This window comes from Chionomys nivalis, chromosome 2 (genome assembly GCF_950005125.1).
Source record: "Chionomys nivalis chromosome 2, mChiNiv1.1, whole genome shotgun sequence".
Classification (NCBI taxonomy): Eukaryota; Metazoa; Chordata; class Mammalia; order Rodentia; family Cricetidae; genus Chionomys; species Chionomys nivalis.
In genome coordinates, this window is record NC_080087.1 from 54,756,645 (window position 1) to 54,783,405 (window position 26,761).

Below are 26,761 nucleotides of genomic sequence, written 5' to 3' on the forward strand. Positions count from 1 at the left end.
GACTGGGGCAAACAAGTCTTTACGTGTTCTCGCTCGTGCCACCGCGGGGGAAACCACGGCGAATGTCCTACTCCGGGGAGTGGAGAGGGCGAGAAAAACACGACAGTGGGAAATCCCTGTGCTGTGCCTCTGCCAACCCTGGGCAAAGCTGGGCAGGGCCGCGCGTGAATAAATCTCCTTAAGTGGCCGGGCGCAGACACTGCAGCACCGCAGAGGAGGAGGGGGGCGAGGAGGAGCGCGCGGCTCGCCCACGGGGCCGGGAGGAGGGAGCGAGCGCCAGGGAGGCCCTTTTATAGGCCGAGGCCCGCGCGCCCCCGCCCCTCGCGCTGGCCCGGGCTGGGCTCCCAGCCGCCGCGTTACCTGAGAAGGGCCGGCCCAGCCAGCGCCCCGCCCGGCCCGCCCTCCCTCCTTCCCTCCCTCCTTCCTTCCCTCCCGCGAGGCCCGGGCCGCACGAGATCTGCGCCGCGCCTCCCTTCTCCCGCGGGCGGGTTCCCTTACCTTGTATGGGGGGGGGGCGGTTAAAAATCCTCTCCGCGGCCGCCTCCCCGCCTCCTCTAGGAGGATGTGAAATGGCGGTGGGCGAGGCGAGCGCGAGGAGCCGCCAAAGCCCCGCGCCCCTCGGAGCCTATCTATGACATCGGCGCTCCCCCGGCCCCGCCGCAGTGACCCGGCCCACAGGCCGAATCATCGATTCCCCGGCGCTCGCCGCGCGGCCCGGCTTCCCGCCAGCCTCTCTTCCCGAAGCCGCGCGCTCCAGGCCTGGGGGTGAACCCCCTCCTCGCCCCTTAACCGGGTCCCCGCCGGGGCGCGGGCGCCCACCCGCCGCTACCCGCCCGTCGGCACCCTCGCGCGCACACTTCCACACACACACACACACACACACACACACACACACTCACACCCCTCCTCCCCTCCCCCAGTGGTTGCGTCCGTGACATCATCATCATGGCAACAAGAGCTGCAGCCTGGGACCGAGGAGCCCGTGTGATTCCCGGCGGCGGCGGCCGTGGCGGCAGCACCAGCGGCACCACCCGACCCGACGACCGCTCCAGGGCTTCCCTCCCGCTGCCTCTCGCCGGCAGCGTCTGAGGAGGTGGAGGCGGCGGCAGCCCCACAGCCCCGTTGCCCCGTTACCCCGCGCGCCGCAGCCGCCGCCGCCGCTCGTCTCGGCGTCCGCGCGAGGGGAGGGCAGACGGAGAAGAGAGCCGAGCCGAACCGAGCCGGGGAGGAGGCGCCTCTGCGGAGCCGCCGCCGCCGCTGCTGCCGCCGCTGCCAGGTCGCCCGTGGAGGGGAGGCGGTGGCGGCGGCGGCGAACATGTTTTCTGTGAGGATAGTGACTGCCGACTACTACATGGCCAGCCCGCTGCGGGGGTTGGATATCTGCCAATCCCCCCTCACCCAGCTGCCTGTCAAGAAGGTGCCGGTGGTTCGAGTCTTCGGAGCGACCCCGGCAGGTAAGCGGGAGCGGGCGGGGGCGGGAGTGCGAGCGGCGGGGTGTCGGGGGTGCCCTCCCCGCCTGGCGCTGCCGCGCACGCCGCCGGCCCTCTCCGGGGTCGCTGCGGACTCTTCCTCTCTTCTTCGCTCCGCTCGCCTTTTCTCCCGCGCGTGACAGGAGGCAAAGGGGAAAAAAAAATGTGGGTTCGTGCGAGCGTTGCGCCCCCCTCCGCGACAGACAGGCAGCGGGCGCGGGGTATGGACTGTGCGGGCGGCGGGCGGGCTAGGTCCCTCTCTCGCTCGCTGGGTTTCGGGGCTGTGCCTCGTCCCCAAGGACGAGTTGGCGGGGTCCTTAGAGGTCGGTGGCTGATGGGACCCCGGGCACCCGCTTCACCTCCCCGGTGCCCTGTTCTAGAAAAGGCTTTGCGAGCAGAGGGGAAGTGTCAGCCCCGTTGTCAGTCGCTCCCTGTTGCCTCCTTTCACCCTCGCTCTCCTCTGCCCCTGCCGGAGATGCTTTGGCTGGAGAAAGTGGCGCCCGGAGCCAGATAATCTTTCTCATTGAAGTGACCATGTGCCTGTGCCGCGAGTGCAGGTCGTGACTGCTTAGAGTTTTGTGCCTCGTCGGGGACAGAGCGGCATCCTCAGGTGCAATGCTTTCAGGAAATGTGCACCATGGAAATAGGAAATACGTGTTTGTGTCGCCCAGCATAAAATACTACTCTTAATGGGAGTGAATTCGTCAGGAAACACAGCCAAGCTCAGCACCATAGGCGTTTAAAAATGCCTCTAGGCTGGGTTATAGGGTTGCATTTTAAAAATAGATTTAAAAAAGTATTTTGAAGAAATGGTGGGAAAAAAATGACAGAAGCTATGTTCTGGAACGCTCATTGGGAATTTATAATACAAATAGAATGGTGGCCAAATATGCAAGGTTTTTGTGTTTTTATTTTTCAGTTTTGCTTTTTACATGCTTTAAACTGTTAAGGTGAAATTCTAAAGCCGTATTCTGGAGGCGGATGCTCTTACCAAGGAATTGCCCTATGGGATTTTAGATAGCATTTCCCACTTGATGCTCCTTGCCCTCATCGCCATTCATCTTTATTACTACAGTCAGCTTCTGTGGGCTGCCAAGATAATACCACTTTCCAAAATACAGGCACCCATTCGAAGCTATCACCTTTTCATGTGACTTCTCTTTGTTAAAAATGTCAATGCTATAAATAAGATTTGGTAAAAGACTCCTTTTTCAAATAGTGGGAGTTTGACGCTGTGAACCTTTGAAGATAGAGAATTTGAATGCTGTTAACAGCTGGTGGAGGGTACAGCCCATGGGACTTGAAGACTGGAAAATAAGAGGCATTCTGATGTTCTGGAGGATAGGTTTTGTACCCTTTAAATGTCGTGGTGCTCTCTTTGTTTTGATTCGGAACCTCGGAGTAATACACTGCTTGTTCTCGGCTCAGCTGCAGAGAATGATAGTGAAGTTGATTTTCAGGTCGTAGAGCAATACGCTCTATGACTAGTAGATACTTGTGGTGGTGGTCCAGTCTGGATGGTGGTTGAGTTACTTTTCTACGGTTTTGGTTTTTCTTGCTACACTCACTAAATATGTATCTCTGGGTGATTGTAAAACTGTATTATGTAGGAAAGTTTTGTTTGTTGTTTCACTAACAGCCCAATTCTGTGAAAAAATAGCCTTTGCAGATAGACTGTGGTGTATACACTGTGTTTTTGGATATTGGAATGTGAACTATTTCATAAGGAATATTTATTTCTTCTCTTCGTCCTGAATATCTTACAATAGGTCGCCAGCCCTAATTAAAAAGGAAAAAGAAAAATTCATTGTTTTTATGGTGTTCTTCGAAATAATATAAATGAATAAAAAATACTTTTCATACAGGCAAAACCAAATTTTAAATTGCTAAGTACTATCAGATTGAAAGAGGTATAATTCAGAGGCTTAAACAAAAATTTGTTTCAAGCATGGCACATGGATGAATGTAAATGTCAGCTTAGGACTCAGTAATTCACTCATTAATGTATGTATGTCAATAATTTACTTGGTTGGGATATGCCTTGGAGTTGAGGTCAAGAGAGAAAACAATAAAATAATTCCTTACATAGTATAAAACAAATCTTGTTTCCTCAACAAGAAGAAAATTGAAATCCTTGGCATCCACTGAAGGTTTGCAGTTTTCATAAATCAAACATTTTAATGTCAGAAACCCCTAGTAGAATTAGTATTAATTCAATCACAAGAAAAAATAAGCTGCAGAATTTTCTGCTTTTGAATTCTCTTCTTAAAGAAAACTAGTCTAGGCCATGTAGAGAAATAAAACTTAAAAATAATTAATGTAATAGAGAGGCCAGAATATCTTATTAAAATCTAATGCTTTAATCCCAGCATTTGGGTGGCAGAGGCAGGTGGATCTCTGAGTGTGAGGCCAGCCTGGTCTACAGAGCTAGTCCCAGGATAGTCAGGGCAGTTAGACAGAAACCCTGTCTTGGAAAAAAAAATTGTGAATGCTAGACTTTGTATTGAAAACAAATTTACTACTACAAAATGCAACTAGTTCATATCTTTACTAACAAGCAAACTACAGGAATGAAAATTGTAACACCTGATAGTCCATGAAGCGCCATAAACATGTTTTCCCTTTTTAGGTGCTAATTTTGGAAGTCCTTAATCTTTTACTTGGGTTTGGAGAACAGATTTTTTTTTTATTAAACAGAATTTGCTTTTCAAAGGAGGTCCTGAAAAATAGCATCAGAAGAAAATTTCTCTCAAAATGGCTATTTAATAATTATAAATTTCAAACTGATTGGAAGATTGCTATTGCATGAAAAATAATTTTCTGCTTTAGGAAACAGTCCAGTTAACTTTTATTGTCCTCTTTTAAGGACATATTTGCGTAATGTACAAAAATGTCTTGGATTTAAAAGCCTCTGTGTTTTGAGTTGGTGAAATTTGAGAATATTATTTTTTCAAATAGCATGTTCAAGCTTGAATTTGGAGTTCTAACTGATTAATTTGATCATCTGAAGAATGGTGATTTCTTATAAAAGTCACTTAATTTTATTTTCATGTGAATGATGGAATTTAAAAAAACCTTTTGGTTCTTTCAAACTCATTAAAGCTTTGTATATTTATTTGCGTGTGTGTGTGTGTGTGTGTGTGTACATGCACTCCAGCACCATGTATGTGTGGAGGTCAGAGGGAATCCTTCCACCCTGTGAGTTCTTGGGATCCAACAGGTTACCAGGCTCAGGCAGCAAGTGCCTTTACCAGCTAAGTCTTCTCACTGGCCCTAGACTCGTTTTTAAAACCCCCCTGAACATTATTTTTATGCAACTGTGTCCCAAACATTATCATTTATAGAAAAATGTGTTTTTCTTTTATAACAACATTCTAGTAATTTTTCTTTGTGGAAAGAGAGCAAGTTAATGACTGAAGTATGGGATTCATGTCTGAATGTAGGTGTGACTACTCAGGTGAGGAGCTGGATGCTGTCCAGTCTCCACATCTCTCTCTCTTGCTTCCTTACTTGATGTAGCTCCTTCACACTGAGCTTGGGTGACTCTCCTCTTTCTCAGCACCAGGTTAAACATAATTATCCTTTCAAAGAGCACCTGTTGAGATGCAGAGTAGAGTAAATAGAAGGACAAGGTGTTCACTTACCAAGTCCTGGACCAAAGTAAGCAAGACAAACTATAGAGGGAGCCCTTTGCCTTCCTGATGACTGCCAGGAGCTTACTACTGCTCTCCTGTGACTTTCCTCCTACTTGGTAACTGTTTTTATAGATTGTCGGAGATATTAACATGAAATCATGAAATCCGGTAGTTCTTTTTTTTTTTAGACATAGATTCTAATTTTGAATTCTTCATGAGTATGGGGCTTCTTCGACTGATTACATCTTCTATTTTATAAACCTAGCTGTAATGAACTATTATAATGACCTGTTTTGGTAAGTTGGTATATTATTAAATACATTTTTATGAGTATGGTTTTGAAAACTATAGCACTTAACTCAGGTTCTCAAAAAAAATTGAGAATCTTGTTCACTCTTAGCTAAACATTCAAAAATATCTTAAGATCATGTAAGACCTATTTAGTGATAATTATTAGAGATTTTCAGGAGCATACAGAGATCTAGTTAGGCTAATCACAAACAAAATTTGACCACTTTAATAAATATTTGAAGTCCCAAATAGAAAGCTTTAATAGTTTTATGTATTATATTTGACTAAAGTCGTAATCAACAAATTAGAGGCAGGCAGGAGCCCTCTTGATTCTGGAACACTGTGGAGAAGCTTAGTGTATATCAACATAGTCTGTGTGCCTTTGTTAAAGCACCATTACCTTCCAGAAACGCAGAAGACAAGTGTTGATAGACATGGAAGTAAAAATCGAACATAGAATGATTGGGTTGAAGAGAAATGTGTGCAAGAGATCGTGAGGACTCTAAACAGAGGGTGTGATGACCACCCGACAGGCAAAAAGAGAAGCCAGGGAAGGCTTCATGAAGGAGGTAGAGATTGTCATTTTAGATTTTCTAAGAATTAAAGTTTTTGGATAGAGGAACAGATACGAAGTAATTCACAAATGAAGAAAACTTCTCTGTGTAGGGCTGCTTAGTTAGCACTCTATGCCAAAATCCTTGAAATGTTCCCTTTGACTCATTGATTCTAGTTCCAGGGATTTTAATCTATGCACATAAATCTTTTGGCAAATCGAATTGTCTTTTGAATCCATCTACTTTTCATTATCCATCACCATCTAAGTCCAAGCTCCTGACATTTTTGAAAGGGTTTACTACAATAGCCTAATCTTGGTTTATCCCAATCTATTCTGCCCCTTCTAATCTGATTTCTACACTGTAATCAGATTTTTTTCAAAATGAAATTCTGTTTACATCACACTATGTGCTTTAGTAATACTCAGTTGTATTAGGAATACAGATAAAATTCCTTGTCTTAGGTGGTGTCAACTACCTATCTACAAAGTCTTGTACAGCTTGGTCCTACCTTTCTGTTCAGTCATGGTTTAAGCCATATTCCTCTTGCCTTGCTCTTTGTATTCCTGCCATATTGGCATTATTTCAGTCCCCTTTTCTTGCTATGCTCCCTCCCACGTTGAGGGGATTGAATTTGCTGGTACCTGCAATTAGAATATTTTCTTTTCCTTCTTCTAAAACTTCGGTTTATCTTTCCTCAGGGAAGTCCTCTTACCCATGGACATCTAAAGCGCCTTCATAGCATTGCTGTAGCTACATTCTGTATGTGTTGGAAATTGTTTAGTTTTTCTTCATTGTAACCTCCAGAAATGCTAATAATGGTTTTTGTTCACTGTTAGAGAGCTGTGCTTACCAGAGTGCTTGAAACATAAGCATTCATTGAAAAAAATTAATCAATGGATGATAGTCATCACAGAGAATAGCCTCAGATAGCTAACAGTTGGGAAGTAGGTACATAAAGGAAGCATATTTCAGCAAAATGTTATTCATTTCTAATCATGTTTAGATTATGTAATAACATAGAAAATATTGTCATTTTGTGAAAAAATCAGTTTACAAAATAGTCATTTAAAATGCAGAAAACTTATTGAAATATAAAGGTTGATTCTCTGTAGAAAGTGTGTTTTATACTTTCAGATTTTCTATGCATAACATATATTGACTGCATAGTTTAGAAAAAGCATGTTCACATGCTTGTTAAGAAAAAGTCAATTTCCTAGATGTGTTTCAGAAATATAGTAAGACAAAGGTATGAGTCTCATTAGGGTCTCTAAAATAAATCTCCACCAAAGTGCATAATTGCACCATGGTATTTTGACCTTAATTATGCTTAGCTAAGAAAATGTCAAAGGCATTTTTTTTTCTATTAAAGCAAACTAACAATTTCTAGTTGTAGTATATCCATTTGCTTGTGAAGTTGTTTTAATTTTAAAGTATGGGAGTGGGTATATGAAGGTGTGTTTTCCTGTGTTGAGGGTAAGCCCTGGGCTTTGTATATGTTAGGCATGTACTCTGCTACTGAGGTCTATGCCAGGAACTTAAAATGTTTATGAGCCTGGCATGATTTGGGCACATGATAGCAATGCAACAGAGTAAAACTCAGAAATGAACTCATATGTTAGTTCTTAAAGACAAAGATACTATCTTTGATCCTTCAGTTGGGAAAAGAATGGTTATTTAACATATATTTTAAGATATATTGCTACTATTTTGGACAAAAAAATAAGTGGGCTTCCAGAGGAGTCAAAAATGTGAAATAAGAAACAGGATAGTCATTTTTGATGTAGTTCAGGAATGATAAATGTCCTTCAGGTTACAAAAAACCAACAATGCTGAAGCTAGATTCTGAATTTTATGACACAGAAATAAAATTTTGTATGGGGTAAATCATAAGCTAAAAGGTAAATTGACTAGTAGACTCATTTGTACTTTTGAAAAGCGACCAATTTTTTCCTAATAAGCTCCTGCCAATAGAGAAATAAACAAAGAAAATTCATGTGAAAGTGCTATATGTATGTAGTATTTCTTATAAAGTTACAATTGTAGCTATAACGTGTTCCATCGTCTGTTACATTTGCAAAGCTATGTGGGGTAAGTTGAGAATAGTGAAGAGAAACGCCAGTCTCATACATTGTTGGTAGGATTCTAAAGTATTCATGCTTTATGTAAAGCAGCTTGGAAAGTTTCAGAGTTAAAAGTGTACTTTTCTTGTAAGATAGCAATTCTACTCAAGATTTTATGTTTCCTGTTTTGCATATGTGTCAAACAGTGCATGAGTATGTGTGGCTGCCTGGCGATACGATACGGTGTGTACAGCAGTGGTGCCATGTAAGAGGAAAAAGGAAAGGAAAGACTGGAGTGTGTTGTAGGCAGAGAAACAATCTGCTACATTTGTACTGTTGTCTTTAGGAAGATAGGATAATTGGTGATAGTAATTGCCTCTAGTAAGTAGAACTGGTTTAAGTTGTGGTTACAGAAATTAGAAAAGCAGAACAAAAGGTCCTAATAATTGCTTTAAACAGCTGCAAAATAATCACTACAGTAAAAGTTTTGTTAGATGTCTTCTAATTCAGAGCCTTTAATTGATGGGTATAGCTCATTGGAGGGTGACCCTAGTGAAATAGAGTCTGAGGGAGGCTTTTGGGTGGCACCTATAAACTGAAGGGTAAGCCACCATTTTTTTTTTTTTTTTTTTTTTTTTTTTTTTGGTACTTGAAGTGTAGTAACAGAGGTACTTTACTAACTAGAATGTCTTCAGCCATCAGCCACAGCTGTTTCTTGAGGAAAAGAGATTTTGGAACTGCTCTGAACTTGTAGTCTAAGTACCCGAGGAGCATGCCATCCAGGTCAAGGTACATCTCACTGTTGATGACAAGGAAGCAGATAGTGGATGGGGAGGCAGAGACAGGCAGGGAAAGACCACCTCTAGGTCCAGCTCTCAATCCTTGCTTGCCGTATGCATTTGATGGGCTATTTTATCTTGCCGCAACTAATAGAATATGTATGTCCCCAAAAATCCTTCATGATGTGAAGAAGTTGGGATTTAAAATTCATACATATTATGAATTTTTACATTACTCCTTTCATAAGAATATCATAATACTTAAAAATTTAACACATATGTGTGTATATGTATATATTTATATTTCACTAACCACCATGCAGATGTTTCATATATCCTTCTGTTGTACAAGGTGTTAAAAACCAGTAGCAATGCGACTTATTATTTTATATATATATATGTGTGTGTGTGTGTATATATGTATGTATTTAAAACTTTGTGGATATATATATTCAAACACATGAATTTTAGACAGGTAGCAGCTTCAGGCTCTGCCCAGTACTTGGTTGGTTGGTATGAGGATAGATTTGAAAACTGGGAATCTGGACAGTTTTCACTACTTCACATTGGCCCTTCCCTCCTCAAATTTGAGGGGATATTGTAGGAAGATATTGATGACAATTGAAAGATGAAATACAGAACATTGGTAGAATTACTAATTTTATGTATATAGTTTAGAACTCTTTAAAAGCCTACTGTGTCTAGAAGAGGAGAGAATATCATTGTAGAATAGATTCAAGTAAGGTGTGTATATGTGTATGATGATCCTTAAGAATAATAAGTACAACTTACATAAATGAAGAATTTAGGATAGTTAGAAATGAAAATCAGCATTAAAATTATACACAATTAAAATTTATTAGACTTCTCAGATTCCTTTGCTAGTATGTATTTTCTTCTGACTTTTCATTGGCGTTCAGTTAATATGAAGTAAAAATGATTGCAGTTTAAGTAGGTTGCATTTAAATAGGGTAGGTTGCCATTAGCTCCAGTTGTTTCAAAGAAATACTTATAAATTTAATGAGTGTGATATGTGATATGCTTTGGAGTGTGTGTTGCTTTGGTACCTAGTTGCTATTTTAACACCACAGTGGTATTAAATAAGAAGAAATAATAGGAGTGAAGATACAATGAACTTTGAATACAATTATGTTAACTTCTAATTACCAATCAAATATAAATAATATGGAGATGGGTATCTTGGGCAATCAGAGAGACACCCACTATCCAAACATGATGTAGATGCATTTAGGGTACCAAAACATACTGTAACTAACATTAAGACTCCCGGTTACAATTCTTTAACCTTTTGGTAGTTTTTTTTTTTTTTTAAATATTCTTTGAAGATTTCCAGATGTTCCTGTGTTTCTTCTGGTTCTTATAGATTTTTAAATATTTCAATTTGTTTAAATGAAAACTTGTTGCTTAATTATTATTGGGAAACTGGACTGTTTTCTGCAGCAGAAATTGAATATATGTCTAAGAGTGATTTCTGAAGCAAATGGATAGTCATTGTCAATGGAAAATTATTTATATATATTTTCTGGCCAATTCTACTTTAATTTTAGATTATAGTTTTGGGAACTAATAAGAATTCAAAATCAGTTTCTTTGGGGGTAATTATAATTTTCTTTGGGTTCAGGGAATATTAACTATATAAACAAATAAAAGAGTGTTACCTCAGAAATGCCTTGTCTAATATTTAACAATTTGTAAAAGTTTGCTATTTTTCTTACACTTCTTCCAATTGCCAAGAAAGTGTAACAAGAACTAAAAGAAGTATTTTAGTTTGCATATACATATATTTACACTTAAAAGTAATTTATATATTAAATTAGGTTTGTTTAAGATGTGAAAAAGATGACTTTGTAAGTAAGAATACATATTGCTATGTGAAAGAATGTAAAGTTAAAACATGTTGGCATACTCCTAGTTTCTCAGAACAAGAAAATGACTAATCTAAATTTCATTTCAGAATAAAAACCAAGACAAGCCACATAAAAGCAACCTAAAAATTAAACTATCATCATATTATTTGTTTTTAAAACTATGGAATAATATATCTGAGGAAGATTACTCTCAAAATTGTTTTTCTCAATTTCAAGTAAGTAATTTATTTTGGTTAATATATTGGGGGTGAGGGGGGTGGGATGATCCTTGGCATTGAAGTTGGTACTCATCCTTAAAAGTAACAACTCAAATATCAAACTCTTTAAGCCTCTGGCTCCTTTGACCACTCCCAGAGTTTATCTCCTTGGTTTTCAAGTCCTGGCCCTTTCCCACACTGCGGTTAAAGGGCTTACTGCGTTGAACATTGTCTGTAGAAATAGTCATATAGCGCTGTCCTCAGGCATCCCCCTCACCCCCCAATAACTCCTCCATTCCACTGCCTTCCGTGCTGAGATAGCTTGGACAAGTTATTTTACTTCTGTGTGCTTTAATTTCCTTCTCTGTAAAATGAGTTTTACTGATTTCTACCTCACAGGACTTATTACTGAATAAAATAACCAGCAAATGTCTGCCATATAGTAGCATAATGTTACCCATTTCTATTCTTGTCTCTAGACTCTTCCTTGTTACCTCTTGTGTACTAAGTGCTCTTTAAAATGTTTGAAGTGAAGTGAAATAGAAAATGTAACATTTTGTAACATTTATGTATTCCATTAATGTAAAAGTGGATCACTTGCACAATATGGGGTAGGCTCTTTATAGTTGGTCAATGACTCATGTCTATAGATGAGATAATTGTGTATTGTGTATTTCAAACACCTTTTAAAAGCTGGCCAGTGTTTTAAATCACCCCATTCAGGCATAACTTTAAAAACAAAACAAAATAAAACAAAAAAACCCTCTTGTTTTCTATAGGGCAGGGCAGTGTCCATTTCCGATCTCCTTGAAAAGGAACAGTGATAAGCCATGGGTTAAGGAGTAACCATAGTTTTCCCAGTGCTGCACATTAGCCTAAATGTATTTCTTTAAAGGAGCCCAATTTTCCAAAGTCTTTAGTAGTGCTTTAAAAATACATAAATTATGGTAGGATATATTAAAAGCATATGCCAGGTGTCACAGTAAAGGTGACTTGTCAAAAGGGATTTATTGCTTTGCTTCTTTTTCCTTTTGTGAGTTTATAATACACATAGAAAAAAGAAGCCTCTTGTTTTAAACCTATTTAAGGTTTAAAACCATATATTTTGTAAATATATTTATCAGGTTTTTAAAAAATAACTTCTGTTAGCTTTTTTTTTTTTTTTTTTTTTTTTTACTTTTACGAATCAGAAAGATCTTCCAAGTTAATTTTTATGTATCATATTTTGGTTAATTGGGTTTAAGGTTTTTAAAGTAGAAAGCATATGTTAGTTAAATACTTTAATTTCTTATTATTTTTAGTAACAGATGTTGGACCATTTTTTTATTTTTATTGTATACCATTTTCCAAGTAATTTAGTCTTTATCACTATCAAAAAGTACTGTTTCCACCATTTTACACTTGAGGAAATGAGATGTGAAGAGGCTAATTGACTCTTACCTAAGTTTGTAGCATGTTTGCCTCATAGCATGTGAGATCAAATGAGAGAACATGTATTAGGTTATTACTCATTTAGACGAAAGAAGCAGAAAAGTAAAACAATATTGTTGGTCAATGACAGTGACCGTGAGCATATTCTTAGTCACAGTTATAGTTACTCATATTGATTCACCTTTTCCTAAACGGTACTATCTAGTTTCAACATTTTATGAAAATTTAGACTGAATTACTTTATGTAAATGTTTTATAAGGAAATTGGACTTTTCAGTTAATCTAATAGAAAATATTTTTTATAAGTTTAGTATAATTAAGAAAATACTATGTGAATCTGTAGTCAGACCTTTATATCTGAAGGTCTTATATCCAGGGATTCATCCAATCTCAGAAAGTTATTTGGGGAGGGCAAGTGCATCTGTGCTGTATGTGTACAGACTGGTTTTCTCTTGTTATTGTTTCTTTTTTTTCTTTTTTGGATTTTCGAGACAGGGTTTCTCTGTGGTTTTGGTTCCTGTCCTGGAACTAGCTCTTGTAGACCAGGCTGGCCTCGAACTCACAGAGATCCACCTGCCTCTGCCTCCCGAGTGCTGGGATTAAAGCCGTGCGCCACCACCGCCTGGCTTTGTTATTGTTTCTTAAACAATTGAATATTGCAACTATTTGCTTAGCGTTTATGTTTGATTTGATACCATAAGTAACCCAAAGATTATTTACAATACATGTGCTGTTACAGATAGGTTATGTGCAAATATCACTCCATTTCATATAAAAGGCTTTAATATCTGAGGTAGAATAATGGGGACTTTGGGACTAGTCCTACATAGATAGGGGCAGCTATATTTTCATATTTGCTCACGAATCTTATTTTTTTACCCAGTTACACTAACTTTTGCTGTACAGCATTCCTCTCCTAAACTTACAAGTGTCAAGAAATAGCTGTATTAACCTTTAATTCTGGGCTCCTATTAGTTAAGCATCTCTGTTACTGCTTCTCCGTGGGCTTGTTTATATGTTTGCCATCAGTGGAAAGGCCAGGTGGTTAGTCTAGAATAATTTTATTTGGTCTGGAATTTGGTACTGCCTGTTAGCTAGGGTGCCGTAGAGCTGGAAGTTTCTAGCAGGCTAGACATGACTCTTCACCTGAAGATAACACCACAGTTTCCAGGAACAGCAAATAAAGGCAAGCCCCATATGTATTTTTGTTTGATGGTCCAAAACAAATCACAGGGGTTGTCTTTAGGGGTTTCCTAAGGATATATGGCTAATTAGGGAGTCATTATTATAATCTGTTATATTGTTGCTGGCTGACTCATTTTTCCAAAGGGCCCATTTGCTGACATACGTCATACGACATTGTTCCCTTTGTTAAATAAGTAGTTGTTTTTTTAACTTTAAAAATAATATTAGGGATTGAACCCTGTGTGTGATAGACAAGTATTCTGTTGCTGAGCTATACCCTGAGCTGGAGGTGTTTACATAAACAATATATTTGGTTCAGGTAAACTTAATTCTTTCTGTTACTTCTATTCGTATTCTGTGTCCCATTCACAAATACGTACATTGTCCACTAACTGTACAATAAGGTATTATTAGATGAGCAATAAGTAGAGTAAGACTCCTGTATTCATCCAAGTTTCTTACCTGTCGCCTTATTCGGAGACCTGAAAAAGCAGATAATTATAGTAGTTTTTAAATGACCATATACCATATATATCTTGTGTACCACATTTAAAAAAAGTTCTACCAGACATTCTTTAAATATAAAAGTTGTAATACAGAGGTTGTTTAATCTGTACTGCCACCAGAAATGAGACCAGATATTGAAGATTTTGTTCTCAAGTGTTTTATCTTCAATCTGATGGGTAAAAGTATAGACCTCAGTTCAATATTAATTTACATTTCTTAATCTCTTATTTGTGTGTGTTTGTATGTGTGTGTGCATGCACATACACCACAGCATACATGTATAGGTTGGAGGACAAACTTGCGGAGTCAGGGAGTCAGGTCTTCCCTTTCATCTTTACATTAGATTCCCAGAATCCAACATGGTGCACAAGATTTGCATAGTAAGTACCTTTACCTGCTGTGCTATCTCCTGGCTCCTACATTCTTTTATTGTAATAAGATTGTCTTTCTATATACTTGAGAATTATACACACACATATGCATGTGTGCGTACATCTAAGTATGTTTAAGCAGAAAGTGTTTCATGTAGCACAGGCTGGCCTGAAAATCACTGTTAGCTGGGAATGACTAAACCTGGTTTACATGGTACTAGGTATCAGACCTGAAGCTTTGTGAATACTAGGCAAGCACTTTGCCAGCCAAGCTACATCCCCAGTCCATATGTTTCTTTTAAAACATACTATTTCTCTTGTGCTCATTTTACTGTTGAAATTCTTGGTTCTGAGATGTTCTTCATATGTTAGAAAAATTGACCTGTATCTATGAATCGAGTTGTTCTTACAATAAGTGCTTTTTATTTAAATAGTGATTTTTAAAATTTTGGGGTGTGTGTGTGTATTAATGAACCTTTAAAACACATCCCAATGAAGTTATACACACATATTTGGTGCAAGAATGGAAAGAAAAGATCCAGCATGGACGTATATTATTTGGAGATTTTATCCTTAAAAGTCTGTGATTTAAAATTTTCGAAAATATCCTGTATTTTTTTTTTCCCTTTTCTAGATTTGTTTCTATTGTGAGACTGTTTTTTGACATTACAGTCAAGAAATAGGGCCATCCTTTATTTTATTTGTTTGTTTTTTGTTTTTCAAGACAGGGTGTCTCTGTAGCTTTAGAGCCTGTCTTGGAACTAGCTCTTGTAGATTAGGCTGGCCTTGAACTCACAAAGATCTGCCAGCGTATGCCTCCCAAGTGCTGGGATTAAAGGCGTGCACACCCCTACCCTCTAAGAAATAGGGCCATCCTTTAAAGGACTATTTTTAGATGATCAGATTGTATAGCATAAGTAGAAAAATACTTCATACCAATTATAATTGTTCAGAATATTGTATTGGTCTTGCTATTTCACAAGTATACTGTATATATACTTGTGTGTTTAACACAAACACATACGACAATAGTAGTTCAAACATTGCTTTATCTTTTCAATTAGCCCTTTTCTTTAACCAACCATTGGTGTGGGAGGTACTTCTGTCTATGTGTTGCTTGTATTGGTTAATGAATAAAGAAACTGCCTTGGCCTGGTAGGGCGGAACTTAGGTAGGTTGAGGACTGGACTGAATGCTGGGAGGAAGAAGGGCTGAGTGAGGGAATGCCATGGATCTGCTGTCAGAGATAGACGTGCCGGAATTTTGCTGATAGACCATGACCTTGTAGTGATATACAGATTAATAGAGATGGGTTAAATTAAGATGTAAGAGTTAACCAATAAGAAGCTAGAGCTAATGGACTAAGCAGTGATTTAATTGATATAGTTTCTGTGTGGTTATTTTCGGACTAAGCAGCCGGGCAGTCAGGATGAACAAGTGTGACCTCCTCCTACAAACCATGTAGACGTTAGAGTGATTAGATTGTTAGTTTCTCACTGATCACGTAAAATAAAGATAAATAAAATGTAGCCATTTTGGAAAAATAGTAATACTACCAGATAATCATCCAGAGGTTATGAAAGATTTTAGTGAGCTATGGAAGAAATGGCAGAAGTGTCTGTCACCTGCTATATAGCATCTGATGTGAAGTACTTGACTCTACTGAACTCGGTGTAAGGAGAATTCAAAGCTGTAAGAGCAGACATATTAGCATATTTTGAGTAATTTAATGTAGTTTTAAACATTTTAAAGGTTGCCAGACCTTACCTCCACAATTTTATTCAGCAGCATAAAAAAGGTCAAAACCCAGTAGTAATTCTTAAGTGATATGGTAGAACATTGTTGAAAGCCATTATCTTTTTTTGAAACTTTTTAAATTTATTGAAGTTTTTTTGAGAATTTGTTACTGTCACCAATCTATATATTTCATTGAAGCTTGAAGTAATTTCTCATTTATTTGATATGGATTATTGACAGATAGTTCCTTGATTGTTCCTGTAATGACTTTAGAAAGCATTTCTGCGGTTGCAGTGTAGCTCGCTGTGTTCATTTGGTACAATGAGTTTTCTTCAAAAGCTGTTATTAAACTGATAGGATATCCTAGAACATAAAACTACATAAGGAAAATATGACATTTTTAAAATTTTGTTTTTGAATGTTGTATATTCTGTTTACTTATTTTTTGTCTGACCTGTCACAGTTTGTTTCCCATTCCTGTTGGTCTTACTTTGCATCACTGTTGCTTTATTTGTGTCTGTTATTTGACACACACAAAAGCTTCAAGACTGATACAGCCTTACAGTAGTTCTTTAAACTCTTTATGGTGAAGAAACTTTTTTCCTGGTACTTGTACTTAAAACTACAATGAGACAAATCACTAATATATATATATATACACACATACAAACTGCATTGTAAAAATTATTGCCTAAAGGGAGTAATTGTTACCTAATAGTAACAATAATAATTGTCATAATTTTCTAAATGCTGATTTTAGGGTTTTACATCTGTCTTGTTGCAGATCTGTAACAAATTTACTTGAATAGCGTTGTAGCTACCTCTTTAGCAATCCAAGAGGATTCCTTAAATGATTCCATCTTGAATCTTATTTTTTGTCTTGTGTCATTGTATATTTTTCTTTTAACTTGATGCTTCTGTGACACCTACTGTAAGTCATGACCTGTACTATATATTAATCCTTTTAGCTTATTCCTTTTTGTTTTTTAAAAAACCTACCTGGACCCATTTTCAGCAAGGTTTTTAGACAGTAAAATTTTTGTTGTAATAAATTTGCTTTATTCTTTTATCTTTATAAGTTTATACATTTGAAGTAAACCCCTTTTCCCTCTTAGTTTTGGCTTTTGCTGTGTAAATTGTTTCAGTATAAAAGCATATATACTGAAATGTAGTTGTAATTAATTATAAAATTCAAAAACAAGATAAAATATTGTCTCTTATGTAACACAGATTTGTATCCCTCATCTAAAATGCATATGATAGAAAATCTTCTGAATTCATATTTGTTTGTACATAATGAAATATCTTAAGGACAGAACCCATGAAATTCATTTATGTTTTACCTAAACATACAGCCTGACAGAATGACCCCATCACAGTAGACTGAGCGTGGAATTTTTATACTTACTATGCTAATGCTCAAAATATTTGTGATTTGGAGCATTGCAAATTTCAGATTTTCACAGTAGGGATACTAAACCTGTACAAACAGTTTAGGTTTTTGATACTCCCAGCTTCCTACACTAATTTGTAAGACTACTACTAAGTGTTGAATGTTCTAAACTATACATGTTATCTTAAAAAAGAACTTTTCTTAGTGGAAAAAAATTTCTTAAATATGTCTTACATCCAAGAAGTTTTGGGCAACATAAAATGCTCTTGATAAGGGAAAAAAGGAGGACACAAAGTTGTGTGCAAAGAGACGGGGGTGTGACTCTGGGAAGAGTTGGTAGAGAGATAATGTCAAAATATGTGCAAAAATCTCAAACTAATTTAAAAAAAAAGATTATATCTTGAATAGCAAGGTCTCTAGCCTTGAATTTGATATGTAGCCCAGGTTTGAATTTGATCCCCCTGCCTGGTAATACTTTGTTTACAGAGGTGTTTCAGTATTCCTAGCTTGACTGTCAATTTTTATTAACTTAGTTTCTTCAAATAGTGTCAGATACTATTTAGGTGAATGTGTTTGTAGAATGTTTTTCTGAACCCAGACTGTCTGAGAATGACTTGTGGCATGTACATAGTCCTGACTAGCCTGGTTAAGCATTGCAGGCCTAATTATGCCACATTGTGCAGCTGTCCTAGGAATTTTTTTCTTCCAAATTGTCTTAAACATTTTTCTGATGTCTTTAATGTTTTTATTTTCTATATTTGTGAGCACATGTGTGTTTGACAGCATGAGTATGCAGGTCAGAGGACAACTTGTGGGAGTCAGTTCTCTTTCTACCTTGGGGGTCTCAGGGATTGAGCATAGGTCAGGAGGCTTGGCAGCAAGCACCTATTATCCACTAAGCCATCTCACAGGGCATGCCTTTTTAAATTCTGCCGAGCTAAGGAAAGTTCTTTTGCTACAAAGGTGCACATGCTTTTTAGTTTGGGATTCTTCTGTTGTACTTTTGGTTATTGCATTTATTCCTTTTTGTGGTGTTTTAATATAAATTAATAAGCAGTTTTAAAAGTTCTATGTTGCTTATGGACTGGATAATATTTCTTTCTCTTTAAAAATACTGTGACCATTTTCATTGTCTCCTTTTTTAAATTAATTTTCTTTCCAAGACAAGGTTTTTCTGTGTGGCCCTAACTGTCCTGGAACTTGCTCTGTAGAGCAGGGTGGCCTCAAACCTAGAGATTCATGCTGGTATCAAAGGGGTGTGTTACCATGCCCAGCCTCACTGTCTCCTTTTAAGCATTCAGCTTTTCTATTTTTTTAATGTTTTATTACATTTGTCTATTTAGTGTGTATGGGTACACATGTGCCACAGCACACATAGAAATCAGAAGACAGTTTGCAGGAGTTGATTTTCTTCCATAGTGGAGCTTGTCAAGTGTGGCAACAAGTATCTTTACCTGCTGGGCCATGTCTTCGGTCCATCTTCTCTTCTACTGCTAGTTTTTGATTTCTGCATTCTTGATAAGCTCTTTCATTGTTTACATTACTGATTTTATTTTAAACAATATTGATTCTGTTCTTTCTCATTCCCAATGTAATTTTTATTCTTTCTCTTTTATAGAGTTTTGCTTATACTCTTTGGTACTCTTTTGTTGCTGAGTTGCTAATGCACCTATTCTTGTATATTGATTCTATTCTTTCTCATTCCCAATGTAATTTTTATTCTTTCTCTTTTATAGAGTTTTGCTTATACTCTTTGGTACTCTTTTGTTGCTGAGTTGCTAATGCACCTATCCTTATGCATTCCAGATCTTTCACACTTGATTTGTTCTTGACAAGACAAAAAAAAAAAATGATCCTGAGTAGTTTTGGGGATTATTGAATAGCATGCTGCTGGTGTGCTGTTTTATGGTTTACATTGTACCAAGAAGTGTAAGGAATATCGGATGTGTTTGCATTGAGTCTGAATGTTCAGTTGGAGCTAATGTGGGGTTAGTTACCTCTGTTTATCATGTTGTTATTTGATTTTTAAATGTTTCACTATAGAATATGGATCTGTTATTTATTCTTCATAAGAATGTAAATTTATAAATATGTGCACATGCATACAAAAATTTTTCCAAAATGGATGTACCAAGATATGTAGCTAGTGACAGTGTATAAGATTCAGCATGTTTCATACCAACATTTTTTTGTTTGTTTGTTTTATGAGACAGAGTTTCTCTCTGTACTGGAACTAGCTCTTGTAGAACAGGCTGGCCTGGAACTCACAAGAGATCCGCCTGCCTTTGCCTCCCAAATGCTGGGGATTAAAGGTGTGCACCACCACTGCCCAGCTCATACCAACATTTTTAATTGTAAGACTTTAGATTTGTAGTCCTTTTTTAAGTTTTAACTTTTGTGTGTGTGTGTGTGTATGTGTGTGTGTGTGTATCATGTGTCTACAGATATCTGCAGAGGCATTGATCCCCTGGAACTGGGATTATAGGTGGTTGTGAGCTGCTCAGTGTGGTTTCTGGGAGTTGAATCCAGTTCTTCTGGAAGAGCAGTAAACCAACTACTCAGACATCTCTTCAGCCTTTAAATTCTTAATTTAAAATATCTTATTTTAGGTTTGTATGTATTTCTCTTAGTAATGACTGAATTTTTTCATCACCTTTGTTCTATCAAACACTGATAGAGGAGTGTTGAAATTTCCAACTTATAGGTTTGTCTATTTCCTTTTAGTTTTGTCAGTTTTTTGTCTTTATATTTTTTGCTAATGTGTTTTGATACTCTGTTAGGTCCATACATATAGATTTGTGATTGTCTTGGTGGAATAATATCCTAATCACTTGATAACAAAAAATTCCTTGTTTTTAAATCTTATGACTTCTGCTTCATATTCATGGTATTTCTTGTCAAGAACTGTTAAGTTTACCATGAACTGAATAGATTCTGGCAATAGACATAAGATCCCCATGTGCCCACTGTTTAGGAGAACTGGTAGAAGTTAAATACTAATCTGAAGTGCTCTAAAATCTGAGCTTAATATAAGTTTCAAAAAAAGCTTAAGATTTTGTATTTTCTGTTAAGGAATGTTCAACTTGTATATATTAGCAAAACAAAAAATTGTTAATAAAATAAATCTTTTAAAGTATGGGATGGTTATGTCTATAATGCCTTCTGTACAGTCACCAAAAGATAGTAAGAACCAAAGGAGGAAACGTTCCCTTCATGACTAAGTGAAGAATGAGCTTCAATAATATGTGAGGTATGAATCCTTTGTTTAAAAATGAATATATTATAAACATAGGGAGAGAAGTAATAAAGTGTGTCAAAAGATGAGTAAAGTTTTTACTGTTTATCTAATATTTTTTAAAATAAAAACCTTATGATTAGGAAAAATTGTTACTTGGTCTGGCAGAGGGCTCAAATTACGTAAATGGTGATTTCTATCAAGCCTGACAACCTGAGTTTAAACACTAGGATCTTATGGTTGAAAAAGAGAATCTACTCTCACAAGTTGTCCTCTGATCTATAAATGTGTGGTGTTATCACACATAACTTGCACACAAATAGAACATGTAAAAAAAAAAGAATAAAACATTAATCCCCAAACATAAAATCTACTGATATTCCTCTCCAGTTTGAGGCCATCAAACTGTAGTGTCTGTATAAAACTGTCAATGTTCTCATTAATACAAATTAATCCTGGGGTTGGAGAGAGGAGTCAATGATTAAGAACACTTGTGACTCTTGAGAGGACCTTGGTCCAGTCCTAGTGCCCACATGGCAGCTCATAGCTCTCTAACTATATAGCATCTGTCACTCCAGTTCCAGGGAACTTGATGCCCTCTTCTGGCCTTTGTGGGTACCAAGCACACATGTGCACAGACAAATGTGTAGGCAAAACACTCATACATCTAAAATAAAAATAATTTACAAATATAATCTCTTGTGCTACCATTATAGGAAATAAAAACCTCTGGAAATATCCTAAGAATGAGTACTAACAACTAACTAACTAAAATCCATTGGGATTTTTAAATATTTTAAGCTTCTCAAACTATTCCGTATTAATAAAGTCAGACTGCGGGTAACCTAAAAATCTTTTCACGATGTGGTACCGAGCTGTTGTTTCAGCTGCCACTGGTTCTTCCTGAAGTTTTCCACTCTAAACTGCTTGTTCTTCCTCCAAGTGAAGATCCTTAAGACTTTGCATATGCTCATGGCTTAAGGAACACAGACCTGGTGGCTTAGTAAATATCCAGAGTATCTAGCAATGTCACCCCTCCCAAATAAATTTGAAGGAGTATATGCTGTTTTTCTGTGTGGTACTAGTGCTCATCATGGTAAACTCTTCATACTAGAAGACTGTCATGAGCCATTTGCCTTTGTGGTGAAGACTTCACTGAGTTGGCCTTTGTGCCATCACTGTACTTTTGTTAGAACAGTTACCAAATGATTTGAGAGTTTTGTTTAGCTTCCCTACTACCGTGTGAGTTTCTTTAGAATAGAGCAGTGTGCTGTGCATCTCTGTGTCCTCAGTGCATGGTGCCTGGACATGTCATAATTAGAAGAAAAATGTTGTGAAAGAATGACAGTGTATGAGCCACTTATGTGAGCCAGTTTCATAAAATAGAATTGTAGGTAGTTAACGGGGGCTGGGATGAGGGGAATGGGAATTTTTTGTTCAATGGAACAATCTTGGTTTGGGATGGTGGAAAAGTTCTGAAGGTGGTTATAGTGGTCATGGTTGAACAATACTGTCATTAAATTGTGCATCCCAAGAAGGTTAAAACGATAAACTTCATGCTATGTTTTACTTTTTTGTGTGTGTGTATGATTGTATGTGCATTTGTGTATAATATATGTGCATATGTGTATATGTGAGTGTAGAGGCCACAGGAGGACTTGCTTTGTTATTCTGCTTTAATCCCTTGAGAACAGGACCTCTCACTCAGCATGGAAGTAGCTGATGATGGGGCAGCGGCCAGCAGGCCCCAGCAGTTCTCCTTTCTCTGCTCCTCACTGTGCTGCACTTCCAGGAGTGTGTGATTTCACATTCTTACTTGCTGAACCATCTCTCCAGCCCTGACAGATTTCTTTTGTTGTTGATTGTAATTTTTGAATATTTTAATTTATTTTGTGCATCTATGTGTGGGATTGTATGTTCTATAGCAAGAACATCATACAATGGAGGTCAGAAGACCGTCTTTGGTCTGTCCTTCAACCATGTGGGTCTCGGGTTGAATGCAGGCCATTAAGCTTGGCAGAAAGTGCCTTTATTCAGGAGCCAGCTCTCTGGCCTTGACAGTTTTTTAGAAGATAAAATTCATAAAGATAAGGATTCTGGTTTATTTCACTTTTGTTCTCAACAGTTTTTAATGTCCATTTCATTAGATTTATTGTTGAAATTATGTCTAAATATTTTAAAATGTTTTAGTCTTTGAAAACTTCATACATGTATAAAATGTATCTTGACCATACCCACCCCTCACTCCTCCCAAATTATGTTTTCTTTTGACATAATACTTGATTGTAGAGTATGCCCATCAGAAAGTCTATTTTAAAAACAAAATTTATAAAAGGGAAAGCATACCACATATAAAATATTATTGAATTTTTAATAATGAAATTAATGATGAAGTGGTTGTCATTTCCTGCTAAGACCAGTTGATCACTGAAACTATGGTAGTGCTAAACCACATGTAGAAAAATATATTTTTCACTTGTGCACATAACTATTATAAAACTTACTAATTTATAACTTTTTAATAAATTAACAAAAGAAAAATAGCATACTGTAATAAAAGGTATATGAGTGTAGACTAGTGTCTCGAATATTTTGTTGTACTTTATCCCTTTCACTTAAATGAAGAGCTTTACAGCTTTCATTGGCATATCTGGATTGCTAGTGTCATTGCCGCTTGTGTTGGGGATTGCCATTAAAACAGCAGTTAACATAAGCACTGCAATACTGTGACACTAAGACAGCTGCTAAGTGACTGTGATGGGTAGAACCACATGATGTATAACTGTAAATAAAAGGGAATTATCATCTGTATCATAGCACAAGCATGGAAGTCAGAAGACAACCCTTGCAAGTTGGTCTGGCCTTCAGCCATGTAGGTCTAATAGATTGAATTCTGGTCATTAGGCTTGGTACCAAGTGCTTTTACCCACTGAGCCAGCTTTCTGGCTCCTGACACTTTGCATCTGGTCCATTTTAACCAAAGTGATGTATATGTGTGTATAGCATACCAGTGCACATTTGAGTTTCTAATGCAGTGGTTCTTCCATACTTATAAAAAAATTTCTGTGGGACAGGTTTTAAATATTTGTCTTGTATTTTAATTATTCAAAACATTTTTAAAATTCAAATATATTTTGATCATATTTTTCCCTCCCCCAAGTGCTTTCTCAAAAAATAAAATCCAATACAACAACAAAATCCCCAAAACCCAAGAAAATAAAACTACACTCAAAATGAGAAAACGACCCCCCCCAACACCACACACCAAAGTATAACCAAATAAAAAGCACACAAAAAACTCCAAGTCCCTTATACATCGGTCAGCTACTCCTGAATTAAGGCCTCCCCTGGAGTAGTTGATATACCCAGTGACTGTTACTCTATTAGAAAACTAACATTTCCTCACTCAGCAGGTAGAAGTGACAGTTTAGTTGTTAACCTTTATTCTAGTAGCTAGGTTTTCATTTATTCATTCATTTAAAAAATATATCCAGGCAGTGGGGGCACATACCTTTAATCCCAGTACTCAGGAAGGAGAGGCAGGCATATCTCTTAGTTCCAGGCCAGCCTGGTCTACAGAGAGAGTTCCAGGACAGCTAGGGCAGTTACACAGAGAAACCCTGTCTTGAAAAACAAAACAAAAAATGTTTATCTACAGAATTATACATATACATGTATATATGAAATAAAATATAAGAAGATATAGCAAAACCTATCCATTAAAGTTAGAAAAGACAAACCAGCAGAAAAGAACCCAAGAGAAAGCCCAATAATCAGAGACCCACTTGTTCACACACTCAGTAATCTCATAAAAACACTAAATTTAAAGCCATAATATATATGTAGGGGTCCTGTGCAGAGGCATGCAGACCCTATGCGTGCTGCTTCAGTCTCTTGGGATAATTTAAATGGTAGATTTATTTAGACTCTTTTCACCTAACAGTCTGCTACACTAGATATGGGATAGTGCCCAGAAAAAAAAGTGTTGGTGTTTCTGATTTGGGTAGCCCTGAGAACCTACCATAAAAATGTCATTTTGAGCCAGGCAGTGGTGGCGCATGCATTGAATCCCAATCTTCAGGAGGCAGAGGCAGGTGGTTTTCTGAATTCAATGCCAGCCGGGAGAATGAATTCCAAGACAACTAGAGCTACACAGAGAAGCCCTGTCTGAAAACAAACAAACAAAAAAATGTTATTTTGGTGACACCACTGTTACTTTGGTGTCATTGAAATTGTTTGTTTTAGAAGCAGAGTAGCATCTCATTATTCAGATAGTTAAAATGTAACTAAGTGTAGCAACTTGTTAAGATCTGAGAGTGAAACAGCCCCACTGGTCAGCCTTACAGACCAGGTTATGGTAACACACACCTTTAATCCCAGTGACCACACTGGTTGCCATAGAAACCTGGCAGTGCCAGCCCTAGAGAGGTTTATAAAACTGGAGGAAACAGCTCTCCCCACAGTCTCATTCTGAGATTCTGGAGACAGGATCACCGTTTTGGACTGAAGTTGAGATAAGAGCCAGTGGCTGGCAGCTTTGCTTTTTGGGTCTTTGTGTTGAACACCAATTTCAGTCTCTGAGTTTTTATTATTTGTGCTTCACTTTATTGGTGATATTCTTCTGCATTACACAAACTGATCGCTTCTCAATCAAAATAACATAACCAAAAACAAGTATAAAAACCCTGCTTTCTCTTACTCATTTATTATGCTAGACATAAGAGTTTATGGTTGGTTAGTTTGTTTATTGTTTTTCAAGGCAAGAGTTCTCTGTGTAATAATCCTAACTTTTCTGGAACTCTCTTTGTAGTCCAGGCTGGCCTCAAAATCATGGAGATTCGCCTGCCTCTGCCTTTCAAGTGCTTGGATTAAAGGTGTGCACCATCACTGCCCAGCTCATAAGAGTTTGTTTGTTTGTTTGTTTGTTTGTTTGTTTTGAGACAGGGTTTCTCTGTAGCTCTAGAGCCAGTCCTGGAACTTGCTCTTGTAGACCAGGCTGGCCTCAAATTTACAGAGATCCACCTACCTCTGCCTCTCGAGTGCTGGGATTAAAGGCGTGCACCACTACCACTGCATGGCTATATGAGTGTTTTTTAAGTGTGTGATTTTTGTGTAATCACTTTTTCTTAATTGATTCATATATACAACTTTAAATAATTATTTCCTCATCTCCATAGTAGTTTTCTCCTGTATGCAACTTTAAGACCATATGCATCCCCTTCCCATCCCTGCTTTCAGGTAGTTTTGCATAGCACTTCTGCAGAGACTTAAATTACACATGCTATATGTGGGTTTGTTTTAAATTGCCATATAGTTTACACGTGCTTTTGTAAAAACTTTCAGGTTTCTTTCCGAGCTTAAAATGGTTTCTATTGCTGGGCAGAGGTGGACAGATCTCTGAGTTCAAGGCCAGCCTGGTATACAAAACGAGTTCCAGGTCGGCCAAGGATACACAGAGAAACCCTGTCTCTGGGGAGAAAAACTATATAATTTCTGTTGTTGTGTCTTCAATATTATTGTTCTTTAAGTTTGGCATTTTTGATGTGTTTTTATTCACCCCAAGTTGAAAATTTTGATTTGTATTCTTTTTATGTAGTTTGTATCTTTATTAATTTCTTGTTTTTTCAAGACACATGTTTACTTAATTTCTTGTTTTGTTTTGTTTTTTCAAGACAGGGTCTCACTGTGTATCACTGGTTGTCCTAGAACTCATACAGACTAGGCTCTCCTTGAACTCTCATAACCACTGTCTCCCTCACCAATGCTATGATTAAAGGCGTGCAACACCACACCTGGCAGTTTCTTAAATATAGAAATATAAATAATGTAGAAGCAGGCTCTTGCTTCTGTTGCTGCTTGCATACTCCAGGCTAAGTGACCTATGAGCTTCCAGGCCATTCTCCTGACTCTGCCTCCCATCTTACTGGGATTAAAGATGTGTACCATTGTATCCAGCCATTTTAATTTTTGACAGGGATCCTAGAAATTGAAGCAGGTGATCAGGCTTGTATGACAAGTGCTTTTA

The 26,761-nt window shown here is 37.9% G+C and overlaps 1 protein-coding gene across 5 annotated transcripts in view; it reads left to right on the forward strand.

The window, feature by feature from the left end:
* The first annotated feature begins 1,258 nt into the window (after positions 1-1,258).
* Positions 1,259-26,761, forward strand: part of Rev3l (REV3 like, DNA directed polymerase zeta catalytic subunit) — a 136,580-nt gene continuing 111,077 nt past the window's right edge. For 3 of the 5 annotated variants that reach the window (XM_057762652.1, XM_057762653.1, XM_057762656.1), the window contains exon 1: positions 1,259-1,454. In XM_057762652.1, the coding sequence (XP_057618635.1) occupies positions 1,316-1,454 (139 nt within the window). In that variant the 5' untranslated portion in view covers positions 1,259-1,315. Of the gene's footprint in view, positions 1,455-1,965; positions 2,080-10,766; positions 10,896-26,761 lie in introns of those variants that run through there. The other 2 variants (XM_057762654.1, XM_057762655.1) reach the window with 2 other exon arrangements.